The sequence below is a fragment of the Anser brachyrhynchus genome (assembly GCF_964034855.1).
Source record: "Anser brachyrhynchus genome assembly, chromosome: 7".
Classification (NCBI taxonomy): Eukaryota; Metazoa; Chordata; class Aves; order Anseriformes; family Anatidae; genus Anser; species Anser brachyrhynchus.
Genome location: NC_137701.1, coordinates 8,574,027 through 8,592,044, shown reverse-complemented (window position 1 = coordinate 8,592,044; position 18,018 = coordinate 8,574,027). Strand labels below are relative to the sequence as shown.

At 45.0% G+C, this 18,018-nt stretch overlaps 1 protein-coding gene across 8 annotated transcripts in view; it reads right to left on the bottom strand.

Annotated features, from left to right (window-relative positions):
* Positions 1-18,018, bottom strand: part of CPS1 (carbamoyl-phosphate synthase 1) — a 116,939-nt gene that overhangs the window by 27,347 nt on the left and 71,574 nt on the right. For all 8 annotated transcript variants that reach the window (XM_080598994.1, XM_080598995.1, XM_080598999.1 and 5 more), the window contains 4 exons: positions 9,962-10,103; positions 8,063-8,128; positions 7,436-7,499; positions 4,360-4,541 (listed from right to left, as the gene is read on the bottom strand). In XM_080598994.1, coding sequence (XP_080455120.1) covers positions 4,360-4,541; positions 7,436-7,499; positions 8,063-8,128; positions 9,962-10,103 — 454 coding nt within the window. The remainder of the gene's footprint in view (positions 1-4,359; positions 4,542-7,435; positions 7,500-8,062; positions 8,129-9,961; positions 10,104-18,018) is intronic.

Here is an 18,018-nt window from a genome sequence, read left to right as displayed (position 1 = left end):
AACAATTATAAGGATGTGAATTACATTTAGATCATTTAATAATTCAGGGTAATTAAATAACGGGCACTTTAATTCCAAATTAAAGCTGGTGAAACTTTGCCCAAAGGAGAATCCGGCCTGCAGTACAGCTGTAGCGATGGGCTCCTTTGAACCAAATGTGTTTTACACAGTTTCACCCACCTCTAGCAAATGAGAAGCATAAATCAACATCCAATGCGCAGTGATCCACGGTTTGGCTCTATCCTTTAGAGTATCAATGTTCTTTTAATTAACAAGTGTGTTTTTCCTGAAGAAGGTTAACCCCACTGGCCTTCCTGGAAGAGGAACTTCTTAATGAGGGATTGAAAGGGATTTAGAGTGGGAGATCTGTGAGCCGCGAGCAGGATGGACTAGAAGTGACTCAGAAAAAAAACAGATGATAAATGCTAGAACAAACCCTGCTTAACTTTAATGTGGATAATTTCCTACCATAATAAGGATCCACTAAAAAAGCCTGGCATTTAAACAGCACTTATTATCCCAAGGTCTACAAGATTACTCATTTGCCTCGCATGCTAATAATATATAGTGATGGAGCTGATGTTTTTTCCTACTCTCCATGCATTCGTTTCTGGGATGACGTGCAGCTGCTAGCCAACAGCAGCCATCTGAAAGAGCTTAGGACTGGGAGGGAAAAACACCCGTTAGCAGAGGGTGGGGCAGGGACAGAAGCTGTTTGGTGCTCACTTGGGGCTGGCCGGTGGCATCAGAACTCTCCTTCTCCAGCTCTGAAGAAAAATCTGTTCATTACTGGGTCTAAAACCCCCTCAAGCTTCCAGAGCCATCCAAAATACAGAACGTATCTCCAGTCTCTGGACTACTTAGCATCCCAGATGGAGGAGAACCAGACAACAAATAAGCAAACCCCTTCTTGCAGCTTGGAACCATTCTGGTTTGATAACGACCCAAACTAGCTTTGATGCCAAGGTCGACCATCATCACAATGTATCCCAAACATATTTCAGCCACAAATGTCCCACCTAACAGTCTCTCTTCAGCTGCTGCTTATTTCTTCCTTTAAAACAATTCCAGCCACTGAGCCCCTAAAATCAAAATGCTGCCCACGTCCAAGCTGGGATGGCATCGGGGTCTCCAAAGAGACAGAGGAGATGGCTTCTCAAGCAGATAGCAAAGAATCACGTGCTCATTTTTACTCAAAAAGAACCATAAATTGAGACCCAGCTGCTGCATATTTTTTCCTTCAAAATTCTGCTTTTCTTTCCCAAAGAATGCCTTTGCCCAAGGAGCAGGCCGTTGCCCAGGCAGGGAACAGGTCTGTGCTGCTGAGGAACGTGGGTAGACTGAAAACGGACTCGACCGCATATCACTTTGTCATCAGCCATATTTTAATTATAAAGAAAATGAATAACATCCTTGCCAACAGAAAGCTTTAAAATATACACTGTACATAATCTAGTGAAAGAAGTCTGGGGAGAATTATTTTCCCCTTTATTATAAAAATCACTCTTTTTATTACTACCTTGCTTTTATGTCATTAGTAATAGAGTTGGGTTTTCTTTTTCCCTGAGTTTGAAAACAAATTAGACCATTAAAATCGTACCTAAGAGCCTCCTTTAGTTTTATGAATTGTTTCAGAATGATCCTAGAAACTGAAAAAGAACCAGAAGAGGCCCTCAAGCAGAGAGATATTAAAATAAAAAGGGAACATCTTCTCTGGAAACAAAAAGCCAATAAATCTGAGGGAAGGGACTTTTTTTATTTTATATTTTTTTAATTGTTGTCCTCACAGACTACCACCTAACTTTGCATGTTCCCAGTAAATTAAACTTCCCTCCAAAGCACAGCTCTGTCTGCAGAGCTCAGTCTCTGGTGTGTCAGAGCAGCTGTGGATGTCAACTAGCGAGGGAGATGTGAGGACACAAGGGACAGAAAGAGGAGCAGCAGCTGAGGACGTCCCTGGGACAGCACCGTGCCAAACTATGAGCAGTACTTGGAAGGCAGGTTGGGGTCCCCATCATCTCATTAGTCAACCCACCTCTCAGCGTAGCCTAATTTGTCTAATTAAAAAACTGGGAGTAGTTGCCCAATGTTTGATGTTAAACCTAACAGCGCTTAGAGAGTTGATGCATCACCCCTACTAGGGGACGAGGGCTTTGTCGTTTGTCTACTGGTGGTTCTACCTAGGGTGCACCCACGCTCCAGGACTTTTAGAGTATTTGTCCCACTGACACTACTTATCGTACACTGAAAAACTAGAGGAAGCTAATTAGCAGCAAAGTTTAAAAGCCTGGACTGAAACCCTGGCAGTGTTCCATTCATGTGTTCCATACTAAACTGGGATAGGAAGGAGGTTATTTGCAGGATCTTTGAGGGATCTCAGAATCAAATCCTAAGTTTTTAACTTGGTTGTTTCCTTAGGGACCAACTTCCAGCTGCACTTGCCTGAGGAAATGCTCTGTTAACAGGGCATTAGCAATTGGCTCACTCATTTTTAAAAAATGACACAGCAAATAGTGTATTTTAGTCTATACTTTGCTGGAGGTCTGGAGTCTGTCCCCAGGTCTGCCCACATCCTTTGGCAGACTCTGTGCAGTCTCTCCCCTCCTCAGAGATTCAGTTTCCTCACTTGCAAATTAGGCATAACGATGCCATTCCCTGTGGCCACTGCTTAAGAAGTGCTCTAAAACAGTTAAGTACTTATTCTTCTTCTTGGGATTTACTAGACAGTACACCCTAACTTTGGACGTTTAGACTCAGACCCTAACAGGTTTAAGGTCTCCAGAGAAAACCCCTTCAGTTCCAGGTAGCACAGCATGCTGCTATTAGACCTGGAGATCCACAGCACATCCCAGCACAAGCAAGGTCAGCCTACAGGCTGAGAAACGTGACTTCCAACTCACCAAACCCTGCTGCAACAAGCAGGATGCTGCAAGCTTCAATACGCGTGCATTATTCTTTTCACATATTTTTCTTACCCGACTTGCTAATTGCCAGCACTGTGTGTTTAAATGAGTAGTTGCTCCTCATCACCTATACCTACCTTCTCTTTTGATCCTGCAGTAATTAGATGCTGTGTTTCATCAGTGTTATTTCTCTGACAAACTGTCACACCAATTTGCTCCATGCCCCAAGTTCAGAAGTTCAGTTTTGGTTAAATAAACAAGAGTTCAATGTTTATAGAGCTGGGCCTTGGGGATACTCCTAAAGCATTCAAAAATTAGCCTTTAAGACTCCAGCAAGCCACTAGAGTCTTTTAACCCACCCTAAATCAACACTTTGCAGTAACTGCATCTGTCTTTATGAAAATTTAAAGAAGAGGTACAACAACATGGAAAAAAGAAAGTATGAAGATGCAATCTAAAAATGGTCCCCCTAAAGTATTTTGCAAATGGCTTAAGAACAGAGCCTAGGGACTGGGACTTGACTTGTGATGGGCTTTTGCTTGTTCCTATATTTGGGAATGATCAAAATGTAGCCAGGTTATAAAACCTTTTTGAGAACTACCTCCCATTCACAAAAGGGCTGAGATCAAATTGGCATGTACTGGAAAAGAGACAAGAAAAATCACAAGCTTAATATGACCTGGGCTCCTCAATGTCGCTTCAGCAAGTTACAACTCACACTGAATTTCAAGGAAGATTAAAGTTCCTGTAAGCACCTCTGAAAACTTCAGTGATAAAATCTAAGATGAGTGTGTTACCAGCTAGAAATACAAATTTTCCATAGTGGAACCACCTGTTTTTACCACGTACCCTCCCATCATCAAATCTCCCTGGGACTCATCTCTGTCTCTTAGTATTGGCAGCTCTGAGCACTTGAAAACTCCCAGCAGACAAGGGCAATATCTGGATCAGGAGCCAGCCCATCTTTCAGTTTGATGGTGATTCAGTTGCCCTTCTGGCCTGCCTGCACGCCGACGATGTTCACCACACTGCCACTGTACTGTAAGGCCCAAGACTGCAAGCTCCTGAGCACGCAGAAGTGTTGTTCTGTTTGCTTCAGGGGGAGCACTTGTGCTTAAAGTCAAGGATATGCTTAAGTGCTAAAGCTCAGCACTGCAAGGGCAGAACAATTTGTGCGATAAATGACTGTGCAGCAAATTAAATCTGCTTGTAAATATTGCACAATATGGCATCTTGCAAAATAATTTAATATTTATTTGGCATTCATTATTGAGCAGTCTGCTAGGAACATCAACGATGTGTAAAATGCAACACTGGGATCCAAACCAAACAGCTTTAGCTAGTAAGCTCTCCCCTCCTTGCCCACAGCTGCTCCGCCAAAGCAAGCTGGTGACATGAATTTTGAAAAATTTGGGCCACTTCGTGGCTTTTTGTTGCTGCTTCTGCTTTTCTTTACCTCATATTGGTAGATGTCCAGGATCCTTTCCAACGACAGCTCCTCAAAGTACAGTCTGTCACACTCATCAAAATCCGTGCTCACCGTCTCCGGGTTGCAATTCACCACGACGGTCTTGTTGCCAAGCTGACGCAGTGTGCGGATGCTGGAGACAGCACACCAATCAAACTCCACGCTGCTGCCTGCCAGGAGACAGAAAAGTGGGCAAGGGAAGGATAGATGCACAGAAGAAAACAAACAGACGTTCTCAGCATTCACGCTGAAAAGAAAAAGAGGAAAAAAAGCCAACAGTGCCTCCTGTCAGCTCAGAGCAAGAAATCCAACTGTCCTCCCACGGAAACTAATCATCCCCAAACATGGTCTTCCAAGAGCATCAGGTAAGCTGGCTCAGCTCCTCCAGCTCTTGCTGCCTCTCAGCTGACACACTTTGAGAAGGACTCAAGAGGCAGAACCTAGAGGTGACCAAAATGAGTGCACATTACAAGGCAGCACTGTTTACTCCAGGGAACACAAAGTATTTTTATAGATGCTATTTTAAAAACAGAAGACTGGAGTGGTTTTTGCCTCTTAGAAAAGCAGAGTGTGGTTAACCAAGAAGAGAGATTACAAGGTTTGACTTTCCCAAGCACTGACTCTAGGTAAGGCAAATTGATGGATGAACTTTTGAAGCCACTCTGCAATCCTTTTACCTTGGTTTAAAGGCCTCAGCAACTGTGGCATCACTGGGGCAGGCACATCCTAACTGTTCTGAACTCTGAGTAAGCACTGTGCCTGCCTCCAAAGGAAAGGGAGAAAGAGGGAGTCAACTGGCACACTGTAAATGCCCTGCTCTATGCAACTTTTGGCAATGCTGCAGGCTTCAGGCAGTGCCAGAGTCTAGACATGAGGTAACAGCCACCATCCTATAAATTTCTGCACACAAACATCCAAGAGAGGTACCATAAACAGAGAATGATGCATTCTAAAGAACATCATTAAATGGTTATGCTAATGGTCTACAAGAAAACCTTGACCTCATCGTGATATGTTCACAGTCATTACATGATCGTTAACCACTGATTTAATATTTTTATATATATATATTTGTGTGACAAGATGCATTGGAAATTCAAGCTGTGCTTAATTGCTGCCTCCACAACACCTAGTTACAAACAGATGGCTGGCACAGGTCACTCACTGACAAGCACACTATTTATTTCCCTGCTTCTGTCAAATGGGGATCTCAAAACATGCCTGGGCCTCAGCTAAAACCCCACAGAAAAGACAGGGAAATCAATTTTGAAACAGGATGTTTCCCAGAAAGGTCACCGTTCACCTTTTTTATTCCACCTCAATAATGCAGGCATTCTTATACATAAGAAACCTCAAATATAGGTCATGATGGTAACCTGCAGTCCCCAGCAGACTGCCTTGGATACTACCTGGGAAAACAGCTGAACATGCAGAGGTCAAATCCAGCTGCATCAAGTAAGGGTCATATCCAAGCAGTGGAAAAAGTGAAGACAACAAATCATTAGTAATGCTTGTAATGTCTCGTGTAACATAACCAGACGCTGCTCCAGAGAAGGTAATTACTACAATACAGGCCTGGTTTTGAACTCACTTTCAGGTTTCAGTCGCGTTATGTTTGAGTACACCACACAATTAACAGCATTCTGCTGGTCAAGAGGCTCAGTGCAATTGCTTGTTTGTACTCTTTTCAGGGCTGCCTCTGACACAGACAAAGCTTGATCGGGTTGTTCCCTGCAGAGGACAGGACATACCCTCCTGGCAGGAAGTGAGGGGCAAGCAATCCACAGCTAACACTCAGCTGATCCCACTCAATTATGGTTGTAATTCAGAAGGTGCAGAGCAAAGCCAAGCATGCTGCTCACTTGTCTTCAGAGGATAACAAAGAAAAAGAATCAACTTGACTAGAGCACCTAGAAAAAAATCTTTTAGAGGTGTTAAGTAATGGTTTCCCCTATTAGCAGGCTTTATTTAGTTGCAATCTCTTTCAAAGATTGATCTGATCTTCTTCCAAAGTCCTGATCTGATCAGCTACAGAGCAGATAAGACCAGTATCAGATGTGAATGCTTGATCTAAACAATTACAAGTTTTAGGCAAACAGCACAAAATGCATTTGCATAAATTCGATCAAGTTACTAAACAATATCACCATCCTTTTCGTGTTCACATTTTGCAGCCATCATACACAGCCTGTTGACTGGCAGAAGCATTCACAACAAAATTAGTGCAATCTTGGAGCGTTCCTCCTGATTTCACTCATCTCAACATTCACACTGGAAACTGAGTTAAAAAAAGACACATCCTACCAACAGCACCAGGAGCACACCACGTGGCCCATCCATCCAAGCAAGACAAATGGATGCAGTTTGTGTTTCAGCTTTCAAAACCCATCACCATTACTTGTGAGATGCAGAGCAAAAATATTTTTGAAGAACAATCTTTTTCTTGTCAATGATAGTGAGCTATTTGGAGGGATCCATGAAAAGAAAAAGTAGTAATATAAAGAATTCAGCATGGTCTGTCTACCTAATATCCATAGCCATGAGGAAACTCTTATGCTGCATAATCATCTGAGTGGATTGAACCAAGCTGCATACACAGAATTGCTTACTCGAAAGTAGCTGAAGTTATCCAAATCTTTATTGTAGTCACCTATACTTACAATATTAAAATGCATAACGTACAACAATGCAGTCATGAGCTGACAGTATACTTATCTGAGATGTGTGCAGCAGCAGCAAACTTCCATATGAGGTATCAGATTCTGAATGCCTTAACATTTGCCAAAAGTAAGGTTAAAAAAATTCCCTAAAACTTTGTGGAAATCACAACCAGGTGACATGCTCCTGAGTTTCAAGTAATAAAAAGTCTCCTGTTTTTCCAGGGCGTGAAATGAAGTCTCCAAGCAAGTGTAAAAGGCAAACTTTCTGCTAGGAATTGATGTCCTGTGCACTGTGCTCCAGAGGGTTTTGTCACCATATGAGAAGAGGAACAAATGAACCACAGGAATATCCAAAGAAGGCTCGGGGGTGCAAGGAAAACAGAGGAGTTGTAAGAAAGATTTACCTATGTGATACGGTCCGCAGCCCAACACCATCACTCCACAGTCATCAAATTTTACATCGTGTTCCTGAGGAGGGAGGGAGAAAAGTCATTAGGGCCCGCACTCAGCAGCACCTAACTCCGTGCTTCTCAGAACAAACAGTTTCTGGCATTCAGCCCGTATCCAACAGCCTGATCCTTCAGGGCTCAAGTCTGATCTAATTTACTGCGGTGTAAATGAAGTGCTACTCCACTGGAGCTAGTGGTGCTGCACCCAAACCAAGGGAGACCCAGCACCTTTGACTTGGCTATCCAAGCAGCCCAAGGAGCTACAAGTTTTCATAAAAAAATGCTAGGACAAGATGAGTGAGACTAGTTCTGCATTCCTAGCGCCTGACCTGGGCACAGAGGATATCAGTACAGGTATTACAAGACAGAGTCATAACAACACAGGAGCATTAACACCAAATGCACTGGAGCACAAGGCAAGACACAGTACCAGGCCTGCTGAAAGAGGATTCTATGTAATAGCATTCAAAATAATTGCTACAGAGACTGAGGCATTTTTGCAAGATCTCCAGAAATACTGCAGCACAGGGGAAAGAGATCAAACTAGACAGCAACGAGAGTGTTGTTCCCAAACGCACCTACCTGCCCACTGTACGTGACGTACAGGTAATTAGTTACTGCAGGGTACTCTGCCGCCAGCGTGTCGATCTGTAGGGGAGGAGAGCAGGGGCTGTGACTTGTCCAGTGCAAGATTCTTATGTACTGTTTCTTCCTCCCCCCCCCCCCCCCCCCTTTTCATATTTTTTACTTACTATTTTTCCCACCGTGCCTTTCCTCAGAAAGTGACCTGAACTGTGATGTGCTGGCAATGCAGCAAATGCCTGCCCTGCCCCCAGGCCTTGCAGTTCAGCCAACAAGAGGCTCTACCATCTCTTTCTAAGCTGCAAACTTAGCGCTGCACCTGCTTGGTAAAACATCTTCACAGCCCAGAAGTTTTTTCTAGCAATCCCTTCTTGTCTCAGCCTTCTTCATTCTCTGAATAGTTTGGCAGTATTAATTACAAAGACCCCTATTCATCCAGGTCTTTTGTCTTCTTTAGCTATGCCATCTTGGATCTCCACACTTGGCTCCATTTACTCACACACTGACCACAAACATACACACAATAACACTTTGAGATCACCCCGAGTAGCAGACAGCAGTGGAAGTACTCCATAGTTATGTTAGAACATACCTCTTGCTTTGGTAATTAAATGGTGTACAAAGCAAGAGTGATTTTCAACCACCCCTTATATGTAGTTTTCAACAATCTCCTATGTAATTAGTCACCAGAGAGTCCAGAAGAATCATTTGCCTACCAGGCTGTTCAAACTGTTTGTGTCAACTACTTACTGCATGTTATACACAGTAACTGGTCCATCTAGGTCACCCTACTGCTCAAATTTTCTGAATGAACAGCTGAAACATTTCTACACAGCATACTGAACAGGGAACAATGTTAAAGCAGCCCTGACATGAATTTTTACATGCTACCACTTAAAAATCTTTCCAATTGTCAAGTACTTTCATGAATCCCCACTGGCAGTGCAAATCCTTGTGAATAATGAAGAATGTGACCTTACGTCATTAGCGCTGTGTAAGTGTCTGCTGCTCATTACTGCTGCTAATGCTGCAACTTGTACTTCATGGCTCAGGAAGAAACATATGCTTTGATGCCACAACTGCTGCGTAAGTCAAATGACCTTATTAAGGGTACCTTGGCACACAAATCAATCCTGCACTGCAGTGCCATATGCAAGAAGGAACGTAGTGCAAGAGCAGGCACGTTCCTGCAGGCCAGGTGAGGACAAAGAAGGAAAACAGCAGCTGGGGAACAGAAGGAGATTTGGCATCTGGAATTGGGCCTGAGGATACAGATGGGCTTTTTCAGAAACATTGAGTAGCTTGGTTTGTTTCCCCCCCCCAGCTTTAAGGACAAAAATCCCAGCTGGTGGCAGTTTAATACCACCGTACCTTAAATGCAGCGACAGAACACCTAGCAAAGCATTTGTGACACTGCCATGAATACTAGATGAGCTCATTACACTCAGTACTATTACAATGAATAGCAAATGAACCCATAAACAATAGGGCGCTTCAAATAAAGTGCTACCCTGTAAAAAGTTACTACCAAGACAAAATACATATTACACCTTACATTGTCACCCCATGGAGGGCCAGTATCAGTCTTCTCAGCCTTTTTCTAAAGCCAGGTAGCTGTGTCTCCACCTCAGCCACAAAGAAAATGAAAAATAGTTTGTATCTCTTTGGGGATGTTCAATCTATAGATGGATGGCACTATGTTAAGGCGTGCAGTGCAGAGGTAACAGCTAGATGGGCAAAATTTGCTCTTCTCTAATGTCAATGTCAAAACTCCCGTTGATGACAACAGAGCCTAGGTTTTCACTTTGTTTACCTTGACTGTGTCTAAGGGCAGAGAAACCTCCTGCTCCTTGCCCCCTTAGAAGCCCTCACCCCAAAGAGGGAGGTTTCTCCCGGTACCTTTTTCACCCAGGGAGCTATGTTCTTCCTCAGTCTCAGCTGCCGGCACTGCAGTTCAGTCAGCCCCAGGCACTTCCCAACTTGCTTGTCCGAGAAGCCGAGCTGTTTGGCCCTCCTCAGGGTCTCTTCTGGAATGGCTTCACTGGTATGAAACAAACAAAGAAAAATGCATGAAGCTTTACAGCAATACTTCGAAGACATACGAGTACTCATGTCTCCCATACTGCATTGGGGGACAGTCGCTACAGGAGCATGCACATGAAGGCCAGAAAAGGAAGACAACCCTGCTAAGCCACGCACTCCTCATACACAAAAGATCTTTTCTTGGGCTGGATGTCCCATGCAAATACTTACTAGGAAAAGCCTGCAGGCAGACTAGTGGTGCTGAAAATGAAAGCATTTCTTTCACTTTGAGACAGGAGTGACTCACGCCAGGCCTGCGATCTCCCCAGCAGCATTCTCCACCAAGCTACTATAAGGTCACCATATCCATGTCTGTGTGGCCTTTTACCATTACAGCCTCCACAGAAGACTCACAGTGGTTCCTTTCTTGGATTCCTTATCCCCACATCTCCACGTCTAAACTTTAACTGAGTCTCTCCCTCACCTTCCTCCTCCCAGTCCAAATCTTAAAATATAGGCCTCACCTCACTGTGCTGGCTCCGTAACCGTGAATGCTCATGCCTCCACCACACACAAAGCAGTGAAATTCCTAAAGCTCTGGGGTGAGCCACTCAGATGTCCCCTGACCCTGCCAAGCTGTGGGGCAACTTGCCTCAAAGCACCACAACTCATCCCAAACACGCCCTTCTTTCTGCTCTTTGGGCTGCTCTGCATTCGGATACAGCCGCTGCTTCGAAAAACCATGTCACTTCAGAGATGCATAGCAAAAATGGCCTTCATCTGCTCACGTGCAGAGGTAGGTTTTTCCCTTTTGCCAGTCTCAAGCAGGCTTTTTCCCCATGTCGCCTGTGCTAATTCTTGCATTATGAAAAGGGGGAGAGGGAGATAAGGTGCCCCAGTTTACTCTTTTTGGTTTCATATCTTTGTTCAGGGTCCCTCATTACTTCCATATGTTCTTGTTCTCCCACTTTTTAGCGCTCCTAACTCTTGCTGTTTATTTCACATGCATTGCTTTCCCCCAGACATCTCTGCACCTCGATGGTTTCTTGTCCGTTTTGATTTTTCCACCTTCTCCATCCTCTCTTTATTCACTCTATCGCACACTTTTTTCTCCCATGCTCTTTTTGTTTCACTTTGTTTTGACTCCACCTATACCCCTGGTAGTTCCTGCCTGTCTCTGTTTCTAAGCTACCTTTTCTAAGCTTAGCTTTTAGAAAAACATAAAAAGCCTATGTATTTTTATCAGCACTTCTGCTTTTCTTCTTCATTGCCAAGAGCATCCTTGCCTGCCCAATAAATCAATATTTTATGAGCAAGCAAGCTCTGAATCAGGAAAAAGGAAATGATTAACAAACAAGCAATTTTCCTAAATCAGAGCTTTTGAATTATGTCCTTTGCTTGATGGTATTTTTAAATAAATAGCATTATGTTATTTGAGTGGGAGGAGAGGGCTAAGGCCGCTTTATTGGAATGTGTCAGGAAGCTGAAGCATGAAAGAGTCACTGGATTTTCCACTTCAGCTTATAGAGCAGCTCCACTGCCCTCAGTGAAGCCAGACAAAACAGGTGAGAGGCACAGAAGTGTCAAGCCAGCTAATTCTGAAAGCAGAACTGGGGACCAGAAACTTTGGAGTTCAAGCTCCTGGGTAGGAGTTCCAACTGCCCCCATCACATCACTCCTTACTCCAACAGATCCTGCTCCTTGCTACTCTCTTAAGGAAACGGTCCTGCCTAACCCAGCAGGGTGAGCTTCCCAGGATTTGGATCTAGTCCTAAAAGCAGAAAGGTTTCCCGAAGACAGACCCGCTTTCCAGCACCCCAGCAATTAAAGCCTGCAGTTTCCACGCGCTGACTCCTCTGCTGCAACAACTGCCCTGCTTCTCCAGAGCCCTTCCTCCTTTCTGATTACAGCTCAGAGGCAGGACTTCTTGCGTGAAGTGTGAACGCCAGAACTGAAGGCATGGATGAGTGCTTTACAAGAGGAAACACAGCAAGCAAAATCTGCCTACTCCCTGGCAAAACAGATGCTAGTCATCGCCAGCTGTTAGAAAGGATGCAGCCATGTTTGATTCCTCTCCTGAATTTGGCATTCCTTAAGTACAAGTGAGCAGACCTGACGAGCCAGTTCCCATGCATGTTTGCTCCCTTGCTCTCCCTCCCTTCTGTCTCAGAAACACACATTGCTGGCTGCCATCTGATTAGCAACAGAAAGAAAATTGCCTTCATTTGCAGCTGGTTTCAACTCTTTTTTTTAAATATATCATTATAACAATATCATTCATTGTCCTCCCCATCAGCAGGGTGGGCAGAAAAGCAGCAGTGATAATTTTGCAACACGATTCCTTGCCTTGGGCTAGCAGCTCAAGTCAGGTCAGGACATTTAATGGCACATCCTAGTCGGGTTAGGATGTCCATGCAAAAAGGGAACAGGTTTTGCACAGGCCAACCAGCTTGCAAGAGAAAAGCTGAGTACCTAAAGGGGAGATAAAACTGAGTTTTGTCTCTAGTAGTCCCAGTGCATGATAAAGGTAAGAGATGTGGCTTTCAACACATCCTTAATACAAGGGATGCATGTGGTGGGAAGGTCTGTTCAAGCAGCACCTAGGCAGGAAAGGTTTCCTCTTTTCTCACTGCCATGGAGGCAGCTTAATGTGGAGGAAACACACGAGGATCACCACCAGGCAGGAGAGATTTGAAGTGACAACCCAACCCCATGGATATAAGCAAGACTTTTGCCATATAACAGTTAAAGAAAATCAGCACAAGTCAAACACCCAGCAGTGCTGCTTTCCAACTACTTGAAACGATGATCTGCCATGAGATTTCCATTTCCTGATACTGATGATTTTTAGCATTTATATCCCAACTTCCATGTGAAAAATATCAAGAAACATGCAAACAGTAGGTAGGGTGATGATTATATTGCCAATAGCAAGACTGAGACACACAGAGGTGAAGGGGTGATGATTTTTCAGATCTAGCATTAACCTAGTTCTGTTCCCACAGCCTCTGCTCCCACCCAGCCCTTTAGACTTGCTGGGGACACTGAATCCAGAAAGGGCACTATCAGGCTGATCTCTTTGAAGGCTTGAGTGTGTATGACCCTTTCAAGAGCTCACCAGAAATCCAGCACTAAAATGAGAAGAGGAAATCTCAGTTCTTCCCCTGGAGTGTCACTTACTCTTCAAATACAGGCCAAAAGACTTCTAAAGATTGAACTTCCTCACTAATTTATAATCAATTCTGAAAGAAAGGAAGATGAAATGGCCACGATTCCTCTAACACTCCTTCTCCTAACATTCACCTTTGCAAAACGGCCGGAGTGTCAGAGCTTCAAAACCAGATGATCAGCCTTCTTCCACGCTGCCACAATCACTTAGTGGCCATTCACTTCTCAAAAAGCCAAGTCCACACCCCCATTTCTCAGTTTATAAACAATATAAGCCTTTCCCAAACCTTGCTCATGCCCCTTTTCAGCTTCCAGTGTTGACTTGTTGCTTTTTGTTTAAAATTCTACCCTGTCATCTTTGGAACGCCATCCACTCCCTTCTTCTTCAATAACAAACGATAAGAGGAAACGGAATAAATTCCCCTTAATGAGGAAATTTTCACCTGGCACAGAGGACCTGGGGAAATCTATTAACTGACTGGAAGAATGCTGGCAGCATTGCAATTACCAGGAGAGGCTGCTCGCTCCAGCACAGCCCTCTCTTCCACTTGACTGGCTTTCATCTGATCCACCAGTTTAGGAGTAAAGCTAAATAAATGGGCTGGCAGAAAGCCCCAGCTCCATATGGAAAGCAGCGCTCTTCTTAGCCCCCAGATCAAGCTCTGCTTCATTTTAGGTACATTGTCATGTTTATGCCCATCCTGCACATTACCTAGGCACATGCTAGGGAGCCTTAAGCAAAATAAAATAAAATGAAATTTAAGAGAAAAATAAAAATCAGGACCAGTTTGTGAACTGAGAGGCAAAGCCTGGACTGTGAGCATCTGGGACACGTTTGGGCTTTGGTTCACACCTGCCCTGTACGCCCATGGGACACTCCTGCAGATCACCTCTGGTTTATCCCAGCAACTATTCCCGTGGTATGGGCACACAGCGGGGATCTGCACAGGTGAGCCAGCTTAGTCCTGAGCTCAGCTCCCCCTAAACCTGGAGGGGGTGAATTCAACACCAGTTTGGCTCTTGCAAGCAAAGCAGACCAAAAGCAAGAAGTGCTGGAGCCAAGATTCCTGATGTCCAGTCCTGAGGGATCTCTTCTTTACCCAGGAGTGTCACAGAATTGGAGCCTACCTGACTTCAGGGTGGACTGCCTACAAAGAGGTCTTCTTCCTCTCTCCCTCTCTGTCCCTCTCCACTAAAGACTCCTAATGGCTTCCTTGATGCTCCTGATGTTCTTACACAATTTTGAACATGCTACAACTAAAATAATGAGACTGGTGTGTAAATTCCCTCCCTGCTTCACTTCTCAAGGAGACAGATTGTTACCACCTTTCCCCTCCTGAGAAACTCAAAAAGCTGCCAAAGGGGGTTCAGGAAAGCAGGAGCTGTAAACCAACAAGCTTCACTCACTGAACTATCACCACTTCAGTGCTCTGCATCTTTAACGTTCACATCTTTGGCTAATAAATCTCGTGGAGATCCTCGATTTAAGTAATGTTACAGCCTCACATTGTGCCATAAGACCCGAACAACTCACACCTACAATTAAGCAATGTGCTAAAGCAGCAGCTCGAACAGCAGCACTGCCAAGAAACGGGTCCTAGATGCTTCCTCCAAGCTTGTTTCCCACCCCAGGTAAAGAGAGATCTTTGGGGTGTTGGCTGGGATGCTGCACTACAGACTCCCCACAGCAGTATGTGCAGTACTGGAAGCAGAGATTCCCCCAAATGCTTTTGAAGAGCAATGCCAGGCTATCGTGAGTATCAGGGAAGAAAATGCATACTGAGTTTCCACAGACGTGCAGATGCTTTAAAGGAAAATACAGCTGTGAAGTTACCAATGGCTCTATAAGACAAATAGAGAGTATCCTGCGTTGGATCCTACGAAGCACAAACCGCCCTGAATGACTACTTGTACTGTATTCCCCTCATGCACTGAATTCCTAATTTGTTCCTCAGTCTGCCCTGCCCTCCAGTTCACTCAGAAGACAAAAGTAATCTTCCCAGTTAGTTAAACAACAAATATGTCAGCGACAGCTCCTCAAACAGCACAAATCCGTGCAGCCCCGTGTTGAGGCACTGGGCCCGCTCTGCTGTATACCCACGCAAGATCTGACCTGGGCTCTCTGACCTGTCCCAAAAGCACCCAAGTCAGCAGAAAAACTGCTCCTGAGGGGAGCAGATGTGCAACGCCCACTGTGGAGCAGCACGGTTTATTGATGGCCTGTCTGCTTTTTCCTCTGGTTTCTTTCCTGAGTCACCTGCTGGAGCTGGGCTTTAATTCCAGCACCTGTAATGCTGTGGCTACTCCACCACAGCAACATTTTGAAATCAAGTCATGCTTTCAAAACACACCTTTCACAGACACAGGCTTCTAAAAGGAATTCACAATAAACCACGGGCTGCTGAGCAGAGCGCCTGGCTCCAAACGCTGGGCTGAGGCGGGACTCCCACTTTCCTCTGCTTCCCCACTTCCAAGCCTGTGTCTCCTGAGGAAGGAGAAGGGCAACGCTCAGGGCTGCACCTACCCCTTTCAAACACACCACAGGCCAGGAGGTGTTTTTATTCCCTGTCCACAGAGCAAGGACACGCTCTCCGCCAGAACAAAGCTCTGAAGTACAACACTATAAACTATGGTGGTGTCATTATTCCCCACTGCTAGCGGGCTAACAAATTTGTTATCCGCCAAAATGGAGGATCTGCTGTTCTTATTAATATTAACCTGAGAAATTGAGCTTTAAGGAGACAGAGTTCAGCTCCCTGCTCTGCCAGACTGTCTTTGAGACTTTGGGTAAGCCTTACCATCTGTACTCACAGCTCCACTGCAAAGTGGGGGTTTACCATGCTCCTCTTCTCTCACCGGAATTCAACTAGACAGCCTGTTATCGATACCAAAATGTTCCTTTTGGGGCACTATGCTCACACTTCTGACTACTGCAAGATGGCCCAACCTCCCCTAGATCTCGTTCAGATTTACCCCAGGAGAGAACTGGACCCCACTATCCCTTCTTTTCACCCATCCATAACCCCGGCCTTAAAGTCCCATCTCACTCCCGGTTGTCTCAGACACCTAGATGTCATCTGTTCAAATTTCCTTCTCGATCACAAGCTGACAGCGTGACGAACAGCCACTGGGGTCACTCCAGGGCCCTCCCCTCCATTTTCTTTCATGAGACAGGCAAGGCCAAATCTAGGGAAAGAATTTCCTGATAACTGCACGTCCTATTGCACGCCACTGCTCTGTCCACCACTGTCCAGTCATGAACTGGCAGCATGAGATCAGGCTTTTTCTTGCCATGTGCATACGTACACATGTAAGTGCAGTGGGGCATGCTGCACGTAAGATTTCTTTACTGAAGGTATGAAGGTAACAGACAAAAACAACAACAATGCAAGTCATGACTTAAAATGAGAAATACGGAGGTTACAGGCGAAACGTGTTTGATGTGTGTGATATTACTGGATATTCTTGAAGGTACCCTCAAAATGTCTCTCTTTTCCCCATTCAACTCAGGCCATTTGCTTTCCTGCAGACAAATTGCAACACCTGAAGCAACACTTCCTCCATCTTAGAGGACCCAGAAGCAGGGCTGAATTGAAACATTGCTGCAGTATGACCAAACCTACGCAGTCTCATAAGCACCGGGTCCAATCCTCCCTAGAAAGAAGTTTGCTGGGACAAACATAAGTGAGGCAATGGGTGCCTTTCCCAATTTCTGCTGTTTCTGCAAATGATTGGCCTTGCCAAGACAACAGTGAGACCAGACAAATGTTTGTAAGTTAGAAAGGTCTGTTGCCCCCCTAATGTTATTCCATATAACACTTCACACATGGAAACAGCTTCCCTGCATAAATCAGTGAGGCCTGGTGCTACCTTTTTAATCACTCCATGCAGGTCTGGCATGGCAGCACGCAGTGAGAGTGCTGCCTGCTGAACTGCTCACAAAGGTCTCCCTCTGCTTCCGATCCCCCTTCCCCACCTGCCTGCCATACCTGCTTGTTCTAGCTCTGAATTTCCTCTTGGCAGAGACCAACTCCTTGTTACCAGTTTCTACAACAGCTCTGCTGGGCCCAAACCAAGACTCTGGACAGAGCTGTTCTTCCAACTATGTCCAAAATCTTGCCACAGAGCACCCCCAAACCAACCAGGAGACAAAAAGGAAGGGATGGGCTCAACTGAACAAAAAGTATTGTCTGTAACCAGCAGCAGTGCCTGGGAACAGAAAAATGCTTTTGCTTATGGTAACTGTATTTCAACAACAAAGATTTGGAGCGACGATTGTATCACAGCCCATTCTTTTCAATTGAAAATAATCCCACAGCACAGGTAAAACTCGATGCCAGGCATGCTGGGGGACTGGAAACAGCTGGCTGCAGGAGGAGCACAGGAATGCCAAGTCTCATTTGCATCACTCAATTAGCTTTCCCTTGGCTATTGCGGAGATGTGCTTCCTGATGTGGCTTGCTGGACCAGCCTCCTAGCTCGGGTCAGGAGTGCTTTTTCCCAGCTCTTTGTCTCTGTGCCAATGTGCCTTCAGCATAACGCAGCCGGACAGTCTGTCCCCACTCTTCAGTGCAGTCTGCGAGGTAAGAGTTTCCTTGGGAAGGTTTGAGTAGGGATGCCAGACTGAAAAGCTGCACTGACCAGTGAATAAAACTGACTGTATTCATACACCTGAGCCGCGTTGCATGAATCCACTTACAGGGGACACAACACTGGCTGCGTGATACAAAGGCAAGGCTGGATACCACAAAAGGGCTTGCTGGAGC